Source organism: Balaenoptera ricei, chromosome 2 (genome assembly GCF_028023285.1).
Source record: "Balaenoptera ricei isolate mBalRic1 chromosome 2, mBalRic1.hap2, whole genome shotgun sequence".
NCBI classification, from domain to species: Eukaryota; Metazoa; Chordata; class Mammalia; order Artiodactyla; family Balaenopteridae; genus Balaenoptera; species Balaenoptera ricei.
This window is the reverse complement of record NC_082640.1, coordinates 159,198,170-159,217,007: the sequence shown is the minus strand read 5'-3', so window position 1 is coordinate 159,217,007 and position 18,838 is coordinate 159,198,170. Positions and strand designations below refer to the sequence as shown.

At 39.2% G+C, this 18,838-nt stretch overlaps 1 protein-coding gene across 11 annotated transcripts in view; it reads left to right on the top strand.

Annotated features, from left to right (window-relative positions):
• The window catches only part of NUMB (NUMB endocytic adaptor protein), a 183,824-nt gene that overhangs the window by 162,257 nt on the left and 2,729 nt on the right, over positions 1-18,838 (top strand). For 6 of the 11 annotated variants that reach the window (XM_059914582.1, XM_059914588.1, XM_059914581.1 and 3 more), the window contains 6 exons: positions 5,893-5,967; positions 7,943-8,083; positions 11,376-11,580; positions 13,492-13,785; positions 15,756-15,905; positions 18,146-18,292. In XM_059914582.1, coding sequence (XP_059770565.1) covers positions 5,893-5,967; positions 7,943-8,083; positions 11,376-11,580; positions 13,492-13,785; positions 15,756-15,905; positions 18,146-18,292 — 1,012 coding nt within the window. The remainder of the gene's footprint in view (positions 1-5,892; positions 5,968-7,942; positions 8,084-11,375; positions 11,581-13,491; positions 13,786-15,755; positions 15,906-18,145; positions 18,293-18,838) is intronic. The other 5 variants (XM_059914589.1, XM_059914587.1, XM_059914591.1 and 2 more) reach the window with 3 other exon arrangements.

Below are 18,838 nucleotides of genomic sequence, written 5' to 3'. Positions count from 1 at the left end.
GCAGTTCTTTATTGTAATTAGTTATTTCATTGCCTTTTATTGTGAGTAGCTTTTATATTTAGGGGAAATGATCTTAGTGTACTGAGTTTGTTTAGTTACTATCTCCATGTCATTTTTGCAACCTTTTTGTCTTTCTTCACTGATATTTTCACGTTAAGATTACCTGTGCATTCTCTTACTTGCAGTACAAGTTTCCTGATTTAATAATTTGTAATAGACCTATTTCCTGCTATCGTTTTTTCTCCAGTGTCAGAGTCTGCTTAATTTCTGTATTGGTTTATATCTACCCAAAATAAAAGGTGTTTAAGGGAAATGTTAGTTTTAAAATTTTAACATGGATATTTAGAGAGTTGAGTGGTTACTTGAAAATTATACTTACATTTGACATTTTTCACTCATAGGGTAGCTTGATCCTTCTCAGTTTAAATTCTAAGTTACTGAAGTTCTGTTCATGTTAGACCCATTTTCTTTCCTTGAAGAATAAGCAGTTTTCTCTTTGTTGTAAAACTATTTTTCATGCATTAACACTATTCATTGTGAATTCTACCTATAACCTTGAAATTATTATTAAAATAGAAAGTGTTGGAACCGTGGTGATGAAATAATTCTTACTGTCTCACATATACGTTACCCCTACCACATTTTTATTAGTGTCTGAAGTATTATGTAGTCTTTTTTTTTTTAAGGGGTGTTTGTGTCACTAAGATGTATGTATATTCTATCATATAATAACGCATATATGTGGAATCTAGAAAAATGGTATAGATGATCTTATTTGCAAAGCAGAAATAGAGACATAGATGTAGAGAACAAATGTATGGATACCAAGGGGGAAAGGGGTGAGGAGGGAGGAATTGGGAGACTGGGGTTGACACATATACATTATTGATACTATGTAGAAAATAGACAACTGATGGGAACATACTGTATAACATAGGGAGCTCTACCTAATGCACTGTGGTAACCTAAGGGAAGTCCAAAAGGGAGGGGATATCTGTATGTGTATGGCTGATTCATCTTGTTGTGCAGTGGAGGCTAACGCAACATTGTAAAGCAACCATACTCCAATAAAAATTAATTTTAAAAATTTTTAAAAAGTTTTTAAAGATGTATGTATATTCTACATTTTATACTTACTCTGGGTTATCTCTTTTTTTAGTCCTGTGGCTAGCTAACTTTGGCCTTATCTCCTGAGGTATTGGCTTAAGTAGATAGTTTTAGGGCAAACAAAAGGAAAACTTTCATCTTCTATGACTTTTATCATTTTCTAAAAAGTGTTTAGGAATCTTAGTTTGTATTATCAGAATGAAAGACACTAAAGTTTACAGGTAGTTCAGAGGCATTACTACTTTAGAATTTGTGAGAGGAAGTCCGGACTTAATTTCAGCTGCAGGTGTCTTTGAGTGTTAATATCTCAATACCTGACTGAAGTAATTGTAATGTGGCAAACTATACTGACATCCAAGAACTGGCACTCAAATGTATGAACAAATGGAAGAATTCATATTATCTGTTTTCTTTCCCTATTTAGAGAAATCAGATGCTGTGAAATATAAATACAATGCTTCACTGATATATTAGTACAACACTATAAAAATTAATATAGAGACATACCTCAAAAAGCAGAGATATTTTCATAATAGTCTAATAGGGCCAATAAAATATTTCCCTGTATATGATAAGGAAACTAAATGGGGAACAGTCCTATTCTAAAATGACCTTTTATTTTTCCCACTGTTAGTCTCCCAACCTTGTAGTAGTTCTGTCTGTTGCCTCCGATGCTGAACACTGTAGGCTGCAGTTGCACAATGAGCATATTGATATAACTGCAAATTGAAATTTCTTACACAGGATTTTCAGTGCCTTTTGGCAGTCTTCTGTGTCACTGATTAGCTGTCTCCTATTTCCTACAGCAGATATTTAGCAAATTTATTCTTTCAACAAATATTTCTTAAACTCCTACACTGTACCAGGCATTGTTCTAAGCTCTGAAGTTATAGCAGTGAACAATAAGGATGGAAAAAACCCTGCCATCATGGAGCTTACGTCCCAGCAAAATACTAAATGCTACATAAGCGTTGGTTAAATATGGGCAGTTACAGTTGTTGATGGGGTGACTGTTGTCCCAGTTTGCCTGAACAGCCCCAGCTTAACACCTGTTTCTGGGTTTTAATAGTGTCCCCTTTCACTTCCAAAGTGGTCCCAGTTTGGACAGTAAATTATAGGGCCACCATAGTTCTAAACCTTTTACATCTGTTTATTTATTGAATCCTCATAATAATCCCATGAGGTATGTGACATTATTAATATCATTATGCAGATGTGGAAACTGAAGCATAGAGAGGTTAAGTAATTTGCCCTTGGTCATACTAGTAAGTGGCAGAACCAGAATTCAAACCCAGACAAGAACCTGGCTCCGGAGTTTGTGCTGAGTCACTACACTGTACCACCCCAGTACTGCTGCGGGAAATCTGCTTTCTTATTCTGCCTGTCTGCCTTCTTCTCCCTAGCAGAGTAAATCAGGTAGTCTCATCTCCTTGACAGATGAATTTGTGGCTCTTTGGAGTGAACTTCCTCAACTTGTCACTCACTCCTTTACAAATCTGTCTTCATTTTTACTTGGCTTCACTCCATCCCTCTATTTCAAGGAAGGGACATCCCTCTTCCCATCTAAAACTTGTATTCTAGCCTCATCCCATTTTGCCTCCTGGAGGACTTTGTTCTTCTCTACATTACTCTTTTTGGGCCTTCAGTCTCCATCTTTCCACTGGCTTTTCCCATTCAGCACATAAGCATGATCTGTTGTTGTTGAAAGTGGGTGTTACTCCTTCAAGAAGCTTTATTGTTGGGAGAATTTTTTTTAAGTTTATTAATATAATGATGATAAATGAATACCAATTATTTATTACCCTCTTTAAATTCCAGGTACTGTATATATCTCTGATCCTTTTACCAACCCTACAGATACTTTACAGATGAAGAAATGGAAGCTCAGAGGACTCCATAACTTGCTTAGCTTATGGATAGTGGCATTGACTTCAGACTTGTATTTGTCTTACTCCAAAATCCATTCTATTTCTAGTATATCATGTTAGTTTACCACAATTCTGAAAGGACGTCCCTTGATCCTCTGCTTGTCCTCCATCGCCTTATAGCTCTTTTTGTAGAAAAGCTTTTTTAAAGAGAGTATTTAACATGTGTAGACTCCTCTTGCCTTTCATTTACTTCTCAACCCATTCTAGTCTGACTTCCACCTTTTTATTAGTCAGATCCTCCAAAGAAACAAAACCACCGTCTGTCTCTCTCTTTCGCTCTGTCTCTGTGGATGTGTGTGTGTGTGTACACACAGAGGCCAGCAGGCTGGAAATTCAGGCAGAGTTTCTGTTACAGACTTGAAGCAGAATTTCTTCTCAGGGAAACCTCAGTTTTTAACCCTTAAGGCCTTCAACTGATTGGATGAGGCCCAGCCATATTATCAAGGGTAATCTCCTTTACCTAAAGTTAGTTGACTGTAAATGTTAATCATATCTGCAGAATACCTTTATAACAACATGTAGACCAGTGTTTGATCAAACAACTGGGCAACCATAGACTAGCCAGTATGACACATAAAAATAACCACCACAACCTCTATCACTCTGTGGTGTCTTACTCATTGCTAAATCCAGTGGACATTTTTTACATCTTTCCTTAACTTGGTCACTTTGCAACATTTGACATTTTGGACCACCTGTTACTTCTCGAGACCCCTCTCCCTTTGTTTCAATGACCCTAATCTCTTTTCATTCTCCTGTCCCTCTGGCTATTCCTTTTCTGATATTTCATTACTTGTCTCCCAATTCCTTAATTATTAATGTTCTCTCCTGTCCTTGGCCCTCTTATTACTCCCGCAATTGATGTCTCGCCAAACTAAAATTCCATCTTAGAATTCTCTACTGAGCTTCAGACCTGTATATCCAATTGCTTGGATGTTGCACAGACATCTCAAACTTTGCTTGTCTAAAACTGAAATCCTATTCTCCCACTCTCCAACTTGCTTCTGCATCTCTTCTTTCTCTATCTTAGTTTGTGGTACCGTCTCCACCCAGTTAGTTTACCAAGCCAGGAACCAGAGAGGAGTCTTCAGCATCTCTCTTACATTTACCATTTAAGACTTTCTCATCTCCATTCCTATCTCAACCAAGAGAGCTCAACCCTCATTTTCTCTCACCTAGAATCTCGTTGTGGTATTTCTACCTCCCATCAGTCTCTTTCCAACCCCTCTACACTGCTGCCAAAGTGATATTTTAAAAATGCAAATCTGTTTATTCGTGTTTCAAATTCTTTCAGTAGCTCCTAATTGCCCACAGAATGAAGATAGAATTCTTTAGCAGGCACGCAGTCCTCCATGGCTAGGCCTTTCTGCTCTTTATATTCCACTGCGCCTCGCTCACCCATCCTACTTCAAGCCACACTGAAATATTTATAGAGCCCAGATTTGCTGTATTGTTGGCTTCCACGTCCTATTCTGCTGTTTCTTCTGCCTGGAATGTCCGCTACCTCTATTACTTCCCTGCCTTCCTACCCCCACCTGGGGCATCTAGAAAAATTATTTTAGTACCCAGTTCAATCTTTGGTTTGGAATAACCTTCCCCCAATTCCACAAATAGATTTGACCATACCTCCTTTCTGACATTGTTACAAACTTTTCAACTCTACTGTAGCACTTATTACTGTATTATTTATTTTTTGTTTATCTGTCACCTTTCAATGGACTGTGTGAACTCTTCAAGTATTTCTAATGCCTGGCATATAATAGTCTCTCATCAGATATGTCGTGGTGGTGGAAACGGAGCCCAGAGTGGATTATACAGTTCACTTAAATAAGGCCATGCCTTATTGAGGAGTGCTGGGCTTGGACATGTATAGTGAGGAATGGCAGACATTTCTTTATCTTCCTTTGTTCCTTCTAGAGGCTGCTGTTCCAACCTTTAGTACCAGATTCCTTTTGATCTATACTTTTTATGATGTTCTGATACCTATTCTCAGCCTTCACTTTGCTTTTGTTTTATTTTGCTTGTATCTTTGGAGCAGTTAAAAAGAAAGGAAGCTATTTAAATTACTATTACAAACTCCCACTGTCCCATTTTCATTCCATCACAGGAGAAATCATACATCAGTTTGTTCTCATGTGATTCTTGTGTGCCAAAAGTCTTTTCTCAGCCAGTAAAAAGAATTGATGTTATAATGACTATTTTTCCAACAGTTTTTAAATTCTCCTATGTCCCCAAAATGTCTCCATGCATTTAATGTCAAATTAAAAACTAAACCAGTTCTGTGTTAATCCTGAGAGAAGAAATAATGGTTTTTAAAGATTGTTAAAGGAATAATGAAGGCTTCTTGGGTTTTTAATATGAAAATTTCAGGTGACCAAGGGTCCTGCTATACACATTGGGGCCAAAGGATAGTAGAATGGCCAGCATCTCAGTTTAGACTTATGTATTACTTTCTACTCTAAATGCACTTGTAGAAGCTACTTGTGGTGTAACTCCTTATGTATTTAATATTTATCTAACTCTTGGTTTTCGTGGTTGAGTTTTGAAATGAGTAAAGAATCTACTTATTCTTTGCCCTTTACAAAATGTGATATCTTGGTTTTTATTCCATCTCTCCCCCTTACCCTTTACTTAATTTTATCTTATTATTTTGCATTGTGTTTCTAAAATAATGGCTTTGGCTTGTTTTTTCTTGAATGTTTCTGCAGTTTGGTTTGAGTATCTAGCTTTGGCACCCTTCCTGTACTTGTGACTTTTGGAAGGCAGAAGTCAGTGTTTTCTAGGGAGATGACTATTTTTTAATATTATATATGTGTATGTCTCCCCCACCCCCTTCCTTTTTGGTTTCTCTTAAAAGACTGGAAAGAAAGCAGTTAAGGCAGTCCTGTGGGTATCGGCAGATGGACTCAGAGTTGTGGATGAAAAAACTAAGGTAAAACTTTCATAAGCTTAAATGTTACTGCTCATATGTTTTTTATCCCTGTGATCAAATATAATGCCATTAAGCTGTTGTAGTCACTCTATATCCTTCCACTTTGTCCAAAGAACGATCTTTGGAGAGACTAGTTAATGTTCAGAAAAACCAATTTAGTTACTCATTTACCTTATGAAAAATAGAAGAGAATTCTCTCAACATTTTGGTCTACATGACACAGCATGTTTAGCCTACGGCGTATTAGCATTTAATGTTAAGATCTGAGTTCTGTTTTTGTTCTGACACGCTAAAAAGGTTTACCCCCACAAATATGATGTGAAAAATTATGGACCTTTTATTGATATCACAGTTAAAAATTAAAAAAAAAAAAAAGTTGATAGACCATATCTAAAATTTCTTCTTGTTCTTTAATAAAACACTATTTTTAGAAAGTGATATTTGAACTGATTAACCTACTATTTAACTGAAGACTCAATTTAAGTGAAATCTTAAGGACTAGTAAATTGCTCGTTTGGTTAACATTTATTTAGAATCCACACAATATCTCTAATAATACGTAGCACTTTGCATTTGAAAGAAAGTGATCCTACATGCCTAAATAAGAATAGACATAGACTCTGCCCTTAGAGAGCATAAGGTGTTATTTGTATAAGTACATTTAATCATTAATTCGAACTTTCTAAGAGACCTAAATCTGGAGAAATTTTAACAGGAAGGCAATTTTCAAAAAGAAAAAAGGAAAAAAACCCTCAGGTGTCACTGGGAGGAGGAGAAAGTCTGGCAGGTAAAGAACAGTTTTCATGGGTAGCTTGCCTGATATATTGTAAGTGATTTAATTTAGCTACATTTTAGTTCTTTTCACTAAGGCTTTTCTTTTTTTTTAAGTTCAAGAGAAGTGGTAGTCTTAAATGTACATTACAATTGGAAATAACTGTCATTGTAATTAGCTTATTTTGTGTAGTTTTCATTAGTGCTTTGGGTGAAATTTGTTGTATGTGGAGGCTATATTTTTAATTGCTTTACACGATAGTTAGAAAGTGATGTTGCCCCCTAGTGGTTACTTATAACACTGGAATTAATTAATTTACTTCTTCCCGCATTGAGTGATAATAGTAATTGATGACTTGTCATCCTGGGACACATCATGAGCAGAAAAGAAATTTTGCAATATGTATAACAAATGAAGGGCTCATATTTAGAATATATAAATGACTCCTACATATCAAAAGAAAAATGGCAGATAATCCAAAAGACTTGAATCACTTTGCTGAAGAGGAAATTCATAGTAATCAAGGTTATACAAAATAAAATTATAATGAGCCACCAGCATTGCAAAACTTTAAAGAATTGACTGGCAAGTTTGTGGAGCAATAGGAATCCTCATAGTTATGCTTTATAAAAGCCATTCTGTTTGCATGTTTTAGCCCTTACAGCCCCCATCTCAGCATCTAGGAATTCTAGGCCACTGGAATATCACACAGAAGAGCCAAAGAGCGTCAAGATTTTAAAAAACATTTTGTGCAATGTTTATACTATGTGTAGACGATGTCATTCAGCAAGTATATAAACATAGAGAGTCATACTCAAATGATCAGTAAGTGAATAAATACATAGAGCTGTTCTGGAAGTGATGTTATTTGAATGTAAGTTATTTGGAAATTGGATTAAATTTATTGATTTACATATATTGTAAAATTGAACATGGAATTTACCATCATAAAACTAGAATCAGCAGGCATATATTATATACATGAAGATGAAGTGAGGGAGGCATCTGGGGAAAGTGCCTCTTGGGATTTCTCCTAGGTCAAATTCTTAGTATTCAGACTTCTGGCTCAGATCCAGCTATTCTATAGCCTTGATGCATTAGATGTAGTGATTTTGTGTTGTGAAATGAACATCCTGTGTTTCTTCTGAGAAACTTGATTAACCTCATAAGTCCTCTATTCCTTTGTGTTTTCCTTTTTTCCAGGACCTCATAGTTGACCAGACAATAGAAAAAGTTTCTTTCTGTGCCCCAGATAGGAACTTTGATAGGGCCTTCTCTTACATATGTCGTGATGGCACAACTCGGCGCTGGATCTGTCACTGCTTCATGGCTGTCAAGGACACGGTGAGTCCAATAGCATGGATTTCATCATGACTAGCCTCAGTCACCAAGCTCCTTCTGGGTTGGCTCAGCCCAACAGTTTCCACTGCATTTTTAACAAGTACGTGCTGTTACAGCACTTGGAAGTGCCTAAACTAGCCTGCTTTCACTCCTTTTATTCAAGTAATTCACACTCTTGGTATAACCCTGCCACTCACAGAGCAAGATGATTGGCTGAGATCCAAGGTCATTAAAGGAAAGTAAAAGTTCTCTGGTGATGGTGGCTGCTAAACTTTCTTTGAAACTTTTCATTATTAGAACTATTTTCAAGATCCTTACATGCATTTGTTTGCTAATTCATCTGGGTAGAAGATATTGGCATTTGAAAGGCACTTATAAATTCATTTACAAAGCGACTCTACCACAAGAACTGAGTGGGAGTATATTTTCAATTAAAAAAATAGAAATACTGGGCTTCCCTGGTGGCGCAGTGGTTGAGAATCTGCCTGCCAGTGCAGGGAACACGGGTTCGAGCCCTGGTCTGGGAAGATCCCACATGCCGCGGAGCAGCTAGGCCCGTGAGCCACAATTACTGAGCCTGCGCGTCTGGAGCCTGTGCTCTGCAACAAGAGAGGCCACGATAGTGAGAGGCCCGTGCACCACGATGAAGAGTGGCCCCCACTTGCCGCACCTGGAGAAAGCCCTCGCACAGAAATGAAGACCCAACACAGCCATAAATAAATAAACAAATAAATTAAAATTTAAAGTAAAAAAAAAAAAAAATAGAAATACTAAATTATGGTACAGTGAACTATGCTAGAAATTGTTACATAGTAGAAATTTTGGTTTTGTTTAAAAGTAGAGAATAGGGACTTCCCTGGTGGCGCAGTGGTTAAGAATCCTCCTGCCGATGCAGGGGACACGGGTTCAAGCCCTGGTCCAGGAAGATCCCGGAGCAGCTAAGCCCGTGCGCCACAGCTACTGAGCCCGCGTGCCTAGAGCCCGTGCTCTGCAACAAGAGAAGCCGCCACAATGAGAAGCCTGTGCACTTCCACGAAGAGTGGCCCCCGCTTGCCACAACTAGAAAAAGCCCGTGTGCAGCAACGAAGACCCAATGCAGCCAAAAATAAATAAAATAAAATAAATTAATTTAAAAAAAATAAAAATAGGGAATAATCGAATCTATCATTCTTCATATAAATTACCCAAAATTCTGATATGAAAGACAAGTCTCTTAGACGATGATGATCTTAATTATAATATAGCATTGAGTGTGTAATTTCTGAATTTTTAAACGTCCAGACAGAATAAGGCAGTTGTAGCCATTCATGACTACAACTTGGTGAACTCTTGCTAAGGTTTAACCTGAAGGGAAGTGGTGGCCGTACTCTAATATTGACCAAAAACTTTTTTTTTTTTTATTTATTTATTTATTTTATCCATGGCTGTGTTGGGTCTTCGTTTCTGTGTGAGGGCTTTCTCTAGTTGTGGCAAGCGGGGGCCACTCTTTATCGTGGTGCGCGGGCCTCTCACTATCGTGGCCTCTCTTGTTGCAGAGCACAGGCTCAGTAATTGTGGCTCACGGGCCCAGTTGCTCCGCGGCATGTGGGATCTTCCCAGACCAGGGCTCGCACCCGTGTCCCCTGCATTGGCAGGCAGATTCTCAACCACTGCGCCACCAGGGAAGCCCCCGACCAAAAGCTTTTTAAAAAGCAGTTGTATAAACAAATATTAGGAGCTCAAGCTCTGAATCAGATATGGGTTCTGTTCCTCTTTCTGGTTCTTACTAGCTGTGGGATTTGGGGCAGGTTATTTAACATTTTCTAAGTCTTAGTATCCACTTCTATAAGATGGAGATAACAGTTGTGGGGACTAAATTTGGTAACAAGTATAAACACTCATAGCATAGGGTCTGGCCCATGGTAACTGCTCCACTTCAAGAACTTCTGCCATAAGGCCTAGCCGAAATAATGTTTCCTTGGCCTATAGTTCTGTCCTTGTAATAGAGCTGTGTTCAAATGCACACAGGTTCTAAAATTCTTTCGGTCCTCTCTCCTATTTCACCCTTCAATGCCTACCCTTGTATCATCCTACTAAGAATCTTAGTTAGATGGAAACTCATGCAGATTCATAAAGAGTGAGTCTGTCAGTCTTTAAATAGGCAGTCGTGTGAGATCTTACAGTTTACAGTCATGTGAAATCTTAGGGACAAAAGCATTTCAGACATTTACCTCTCCTTATGATATCTGATATTGGCATATAAAATGCAGTGAAATTACTTACTCAGAGTGATATGTAGGAGCACCTGCTTACATGGTATGATTTTGGAAACTCCACAAAGGTTTCCCTGTTCTCAGATATCTCTTCTCGCTGTTAAAGACGCCAACAGTTATTATATCATCCCTAACTTTTTTATTCCACAATTAGGGATATAGTTTAAAATACAGGTAACCCTGGTAAAAAATAACCCACCGAATTTGTTAAATTTACTCTAGGTAATCCAGTGGATCTTTAAAACAATATTTAGTTTACATAAGCCTTCCTCTCCTCCCACACACAAAAAATTCAGGTTTATCTGTTTAATTCCTTTAGAAGTAGAAAATGTGGGTGAAAACATGCTTTTACTCTTGCCTGTGTGTGGTTGGGAGGTAGAGTTGGGGTTTGAGAGAGCTGGAAGATAGGGAAGTTATGGGAGAGAGCCTACAAGCACTGAGGGCCCAGATGGGGTGGGGGAGGAGCATTCAGAAGGGGAGACTGAGAAAGCTAAGCTTTCCTCTGCCTGATTGCTTCTCATCGCTGCAGTTGTATTTATTTATCTGAAGTTTTAAGTTTGCGCCTTTTTTTCCTAGACATGTTGATAGTATATTTAAGCTCTGAAATTTGCCCTGCCTTTCCAGTGGTTTCTTAGAAATGCTTGGTACAGATTCCTACTATTCCCCTAAATGGCAAATAGAGGTTTGTGTGTCAAGACTTAGGGCTTGGAACCTTGAGCAGTGTCTTCTAAGCTGGTGACCAGAGTTAACGTGAGCGACAGAGGGACCTGACTAATAAGGAAGTGTTGGTGGCTGCTCAGAAAGCACCGCTTACCGATGGTCGCTTTACCCAGTGCCTACTACAGTAAAGGATCATAAGCATTGCCTAAGGTAATGATTCATTTAGATTAATTTGGCATATTAATATACTAAAATCTAATTTTAAGCTGGAGTTCCTAACATTTTGCCTGTGTGGAAACAGACTTATTTTGTGGTCCAAGCTAACGTGTAATTTTTGACACCGTAACTCTAAAAAAGTTCTTTAAACCTTCTGTTACATACAGGGTGAAAGGCTGAGCCACGCAGTGGGCTGTGCTTTTGCAGCCTGTTTAGAACGTAAGCAGAAGCGGGAGAAGGAATGTGGAGTGACTGCTACTTTCGATGCCAGTCGGACCACTTTCACAAGAGAAGGATCATTCCGTGTCACGACAGCCACTGAGCAAGCAGAAAGAGAGGAGATTATGAAACAAATCCAAGATGCTAAGAAAGGTACAATCTGTTCTACTGCAATGTGTGTTTATTTAAACAGTTTTTCCCAACAGGTTAATATTTGGAAGCTATCAGGGGCAAGCTTTTCACAGTCAAAGAGAACTCTTAGCAATATATGAAGACCTTAAAACAAAGCTAAAAATTTAAACAGAGTCCTTTCCTTTAGAGTGGCTTGTTTAGTGGCTGCAAAGTGTTTACTCTTCCCATTATGTTAAACTACCGGGGAAGCTGAGAGTGCAGTTGAAGAAGCTGCAAAGACATTCAAAAGCAAAATTGGGAAAACCTGCGTCCTCAAACAGATTTTTAAATTCTGATGCATCTGATCTTTGTGAGAAGCAAATGCTATCAAGGACCTACATTTTAAAGGAAGAAGTACAAGTCCCAGGTTTAGGCTGCAGAGGACCCACTGATGGTGATGCTGGGTGTAAATGCAGGCAGAAATTTCTCAGTGATACTCTTATTAGATTATTACTGTTGTTTTAGTGCTTTTGTGAAAAAAGTCCACAGATTTTGAGACGCTGGCCCTCCTTTTTTCCATAGCCCCATTAATTTTAGTGTGTGGTTTTGCAGAATGTGTTTTTTTTTCAGGTACCCATAGCAGCATAGCAGAAATGCCTGTACAAGCATTCAGGTCACTCAGGAGGCTGTTGTCTAAAGTTGAGTCAAGTGTATTTTAGAACTGAGTGATAGGGCTTAGGGAAAATGCTTTGCATTCTTGTGTATAACTAGGGCTGAAACCAACAAGGAATATTTTGGAATTAAACAGTTCGGTTTAAATATATATTAATATAATTTTGCTAATTTTTTACTATATTCTTTCAATTCTAAACCAGCCATTTTAGGTAACTTCATTAATACTGACCCAAACAGCTCTAACTTTTAAACCAAAAAATGGATACATATTTTTATTTGAAATTAAATTATTGATTGTGATGTTTTTTGTTTTTTGTTTTTTTTTTTCACACACACACACTGTATTTTATTTTTACAAGAGATAAATAGACTGACACGAAGCACTGTACATGGATGACCACAACAAAAGCAACAATGATTGCAATTACCAAACCTGAAACACACTCATGATTGTGATGTTTTTTTCATTTCTTATAAACATTTGTGCCAGGATACCAAAGAATAAAAAAACACCATGCTATTTTAATTAGAAAATGTAGTATGTATACCTGTTATTTAGTATGCTTCAGTGATTTTCAGACTGGATGCATGTTCTTTAATACCACCAAAGAATACTTTTTGATACACACAGCAACTGCCAAAATGGTTGAGGCCTAGCATCTACAGAGGATTGTAAGGGGAGGGGAGTAGAGATTTACCACAATCAGAATGGGACACAGTGGGTACAGTGGAAACAGTCTTGTATTTATGTTTACTCCAATTTAAAATTTTACTTCTGTATGCTTTTATTCAAATGAGCCACAAATGCCTAATGTCCATGTCTGCTTTATGACATTCTTTAACATCTAATCAAACTTATGCTTATTTAGACCTTTCTGACTCTGCCACTCCTAAATCCTCTCCCTCAAACAAAAAAGCAAACAAACGTCGAAAACTGTGAACCATCATTCTTTAAAGGACCTTATGCTAGGAGTTCATAGGTAGTTTTGTTTTGTTTTGTTTTGTTTAATCTTGTTCAAAGTCTTAATCACTGCATGGGAATAAAAGATCTAATATTTGTGTCTTCGTAGATATACCATGTGACATGTAGTAGATTACTAAACGTTTTATTTGTCTGAAAAATAGGAGATCTGAGCCCTGCTTCTAACCTGTCTTTTAAGAGACATGGTGAAGGAGATGGGTAAAAAGACCTAGAAGAGATTTTTGAGTTCCTCGGCGGTATAAGCTCAAATTATTTGAAGACATTGCTAAGGTCCTCTTTCTCTTGACTTTCTTGAGCTGAAACAGATAAGACAGTTGTTGGTTCATCAGTGGCCCCTGGCAACACTGCCCCATCCCCATCCTCTCCCACCTCTCCCACTTCGGATGCTACTGCCTCTCTGGAGATGAACAATCCTCACGCCATCCCACGCCGGCACGCACCAATTGAACAACTTGCTCGCCAAGGCTCTTTCCGAGGATTTCCTGCTCTTAGCCAGAAGATGTCACCCTTTAAACGCCAACTATCCCTGCGCATCAACGAGTTGCCTTCCACTATGCAGAGGAAGACTGATTTCCCCATAAAAAATGCAGGTAATGCAGCATCCACCTAACTCACTGGGTGCTCTGGCACTGAAGCGTTACCATCACTTCCAGTGGAATCACTGATCCCATCAAACTAGCACACCCCTCTTTCTGAGGCTGGTTGGTGGTTACATATCTTGTATCATTTCCCATTGGAAGAAAATGGAGATTCATGGAGAGGGACGTGAGTCGTTCCTTTCTCTTCAACAAATAGGTAACAGAGCCATGATGGGAATTCCCAGCCTGAGCTACAAGGTTTGTGATTTGTCCTGATGAAAGTGTACCTGCTTCCAAACATCAAGGGTCTCAAGTTTCCGTTCTTATTCTGCCATCTGGGACCCAGCAGGGAATTAATTTAAAAGGCTTTGGAAACACATCCAGTTAAATAGCATTACTGTCAGATGTACCAGAAGAAATGGATAAGTTCTCAATGTCCTTGTGGCTGGTTGGCTCCACAGGGAGGAAACTCTAAACGGGTCTCCTGTATAAATCTAAGATCTGTTGTTCATCAGAGACAGTGGGATTGCTCACACACATTCATTACCTTTCAGAACTGCCACACAGGCCTTTGTGTGGCCTGTGTACAGCTGAGCCAGCCCTGGTAGCTCTATCCTCATCATAAGATCCGGAGCTAAAGTGTCAGATCTGGTCAGTGCTTTTATTGGGCACTATTTTACTTCACTCTGAGACATATGTTGAGCTAGTGCTATAACAGAATCTGAGGAAGCTCTGTCTCAATAGGGCACTCCCACTGCTGGTGGTACAAAAGTACAGAGAGTTAAGTTCTTTGATGGATAAAACTCAGCCTAAAGAACAGTTAAACTAGATGATTACTGAGGGTCTTTCCACCTCTCAACTCCTGTAAAAACTGAAACTCCAGATGCTTCAAGTACCTCATTTTCAGTCTCCCGCTGGAGCAGATGGGAAACAAAAACGATTATTCTCTTTTCACAGTTGAGGAAACAGAGGTTCAGCACATATAATTAGCTTCCTCCGCGACACAGAAGTATCCCAGCGTCAATTTTTTTTGTTTTGTTTTGTTTATTTATTTTTGGCTGTGTTGGGTCTTCGTTGCTGCATGTGGGCTTTCTCTAGTTGTGGCGAGCGGGGGCTACTCTTCATTGAAGTGTGCAGGCTTCTCATTGTGGTGGCTTCTCTTGTGGCGGAGCACAGGCTCTAGGTGCATGGGCTTCAGTAGTTGTGGTACACTGGTTCAGTAGTTGTGGCTCAGGGACTCTAGAGCGCAGGTTCAGTAGTTGTGGCGCACGGGCTTAGTTGCTCCATGGTATGTGGGATCTTCCCGGACCAGGGCTCGAACCCGTGTCCCCTGCGTTGGCAGGCGGATTCTTAACCACTGCGCCACCAGGGAAGCCCCCCAGAGTCAATATTAAGAGCAAAGCCTCTGGAGTCCTGGACCTCAGTTCACTTTTTCATGTTATCACAGCTCAGGTACTTGGTACTTTGGAGAAAAATGAGAGTGATGACATTGTCGTAGTTTATTGCAGAGAAAAGGACTGAGCACCCACTGGTGCCCCTGACTTAAACCCATTTTTTGACAAGAGTCACTGGAGGGTTGCAGAACTTAGCTCAGACCACAGCCTTGGGACCTGGTCGGAAGACAAACAGGTCGTAGATGTCTTCCAGAAAGATTTTACTGACTGAACATCTTGGCACAAAAAGAGAACAGCAAGTTCTCAACAGTGTCACACAGGAGAGGAAATAAGGAAATCTGAGGATTTGCAAGGGAGGAAGATAGACCTTATTAGTACAGGAATTGTTATCATTTTATACCTTCTCATGTGAAAAGCCAGTGAATAGTGGTCAGGAAATTTTTTGAAGCTGCTTTTATATCCCCGACAGTTGAGTCTTTTCCTTCCACAAATAAAAGATTCAGTGTAAAATGCCACCTTGTGTGATACTGTTCTGTTTCAGGATTGTTCCGTTTTTCTGTCTGGAGCCATCTTCTGTTTGTCTTGCAGTGCCAGAGGTAGAAGGGGAAGCGGAGAGTATCAGCTCCCTGTGCTCACAGATCACCAATGCCTTCAGCACACCCTCCGAGGATCCCTTTTCATCCGCCCCAATGACCAAACCACTGACAGTGGTGGCACCACAGTCTCCTGCCTTTCAAGGTTGGTGCCCACTTAGCCTGCTCACCTGGTCTCTTTGAAACTAGTACTTTTATGACACTGCTCACTAACTGTAAGTTGGCATTCTGAGCTTCCCAAGACCTGGTCATACCCACTAATTCCCTGTTTGATATTATCTCAGAATCGTTAAATTTCCCTATTTGACAGTGTCTTTGTGCTTTGTTCCCCTTCCTGTTTCCTGAGATGTCTGCATTTGTCATTTTGCACGTACCTACCCATCTTTCATCCCATTCTATCAGGAGCATCTATAGTCCCAACCCACTGCTTTATTTGCTACTTAACTGTTAAGAGTCAGAGTATCCAGCCAGTTCTCCAGAAACAGCAGTCATCAGAGTTGGTTCTAGCCTTATGCTTTCTTTAGCACAGTGGTTCTCAACCTGGGGTGATTTTGACCCCTCAGGGAAAATTCGGTATCCATTATCTGGAGACATTTTTTGGGTTTCGCAATGTGGTAGCAGGTGCTTACTGTTGACATCCTGGTAGAGGCCAGGGATGGCATTAAACATCCTTCAGTGTACACAATAGCCACCCTCACAACAAAGAACAGTCTGGCCCAAAATATCAGTGGTGCCAAGACTGGACTCATCTAGTCTCTACCCTGTCACAAGAGGCCCATAAAGAAAAAGGTACTTCTTTTGAGCTCTTCAGTTCATTTCATTTTCCATAACAAGTATCCTAAAATTAGCCTTTGTGGCATTGAAGAATTAGTAAAAGTTGTTGTTTTCAGAGATACTGAATTAATAGTTGGTATTGACTCAAAGGTCAGCAAAGAGTCTATATAACTTAAATTACAGACTTTTAGAATTTGAGCTCCTGTAATTGATCTTTCTTCATTTCTTTTGGGAGAGAGCTCAGAAAAAGTTTTGTTGTGGAGACTTTTTTTGCCTGCTCTTATTGAAAAGCTACAGCATGCTTTTCCTCTAGGAGGGAGTCTCTTTTAAAAAAAAAACAAAAAACCTTAATAGTCATGTGCACCAAGTGGCTTTTCATTTCATCTAACAAATATTTATACTACCAATAATAATAGGCACAATGTATTGGACACTTAGCACAGTGTCTGCCACATACATCATGGTAAGGACTCATGCATTTTTTTCATCTCATTTAATCCTCACAACAACCCTTTAAGGTAGGCATCACAGATAAGGAAAATGAGGCTCAGAGAGGTTAAGTAAATTGCCCAAATCACACAGCCAGGATTTAAACCCAGGTCTTTCTGAATATACTTCCTGTTACATTCCACTTACTCTGTGCCTATTTACAGGGCAGTGGGTGTACAAAACTGAATAGAATATAGTCCTTTCCCTGCCTTTAAGGGACTCTCAATGTGTGGATAAGCTAGTCTTTTAGGCAAGCCCTGGGTAGATCATACCAATGCCATAAGCATAGTCGCTGAGTCCTAAAGAGGGACTGATTGGTGTAGGGCAGGAGAAGGTGCCTGCTTGTCTGTTCCATACGAAATATAGAGAGCTAGGCTAAGGAATAGAAAGTGATGGAATAGATGTCTGGAGTAAAGGAGCAAGGGTTAGGAGATTTTAATAAAGGGAGACAGGAAAGAATAGTAGGTGCCTTGAGATATCACAAACATTACTGAGGGGAAAAAAAACCTTTAAAAAAGATGAAATTAATTCTGTAGCAAATTAAAAAATTATTAAGCATATGAAAACATATGCCAAGTTTGATTTTTCTCATCTGTAATATGGGGGTTTTGAGAGAATTAATTGAGATGATGCACACTAAAGTAATATTAGCATAGTGCCTAGCACATAATAAGGAGTTATTGTATTTAACCATTGTTGTTATTGTTGGCATAATTTGATCTTTTGGAATAGTGGTAGGAGAAGAAAATACTTTATATCATTATGCCAAAGGCTAAGCTGTATCTTAGAATAGTTAGATTTTTTCCTGCTTGTAATACAAAGCAGCTCTGTTCAACTTAATTTGAAATTGTTTTTCTAGTCTTCCTCTCTCTCCATACACTTATTTTCCTAAAAGAGTCATATAACTTTATCAGTACACCCATTTTAATTACAGCCTCTAATTCCCTCTTTGCCAAAAGGTTTGTGTATCCATTGCAAATGGCATAGTTATCCCAACACCAACTTTTCTGTCTTATCTGTTCCATCAGTATTGCACATTGGCCTGACTTACCCAGCTCCAAGGGGCCGCCTGTACACCCTGCATGAATTTAACTCCATTGGTGTTGTCTGCTCCCATTGTAGCTAATGGCACTGACTCAGCCTTCCATGTGCTTGCTGCTAAGCCAGCCCATACTGCTCTAGCACCCGTAGCAATGCCTGTGCGTGAAACCAACCCTTGGGCCTATGCCCCTGATGCTGCTAACAAGGGAATTGCAGCCACACATTCGGGTAAGGTGACCACAGATGGTGGTGAGGATTCTGGGATCAGATAAGTGACCCTTGTTCAAAAATCAGCCATTTAGCTGAGTGGGAACCAGGGAGGAGTCCTTTTAGGAAAAGTATGATCCCTCTTGGAAATAAACTACTATTAAGAAAGGATGGTGTCACAGACATAGAGAACAAACATATGGATACCAAGGGGGCAAGGGGATGAATGGGGAGATTGGGATTGACACATATATACCACTATGTATAAAATCGGTAACTAATGAGAACCTACCGTATAGCACAGGGAACTCTACTCAGTGCTCTGTGGTGACCTAAACGGGAAGGAAGTCCAAAAAAGAGGGGATATATGTATACGTATGGCTGATTCGCTTTGCTGTACAGCAGAAAATGACACAGCAGTGTAAAGCAACAATACTCCAGTTAAAAAAAGAAAAAAGAAAGAAAAAGGAAATGATGGTGTCAGAGAGGAACTAAAGAGGTTAGGTTGATAGTTCTTAGGACTATAGAACCACCCATAGAGCTTCATAATATCCAGATTCCTGGGCC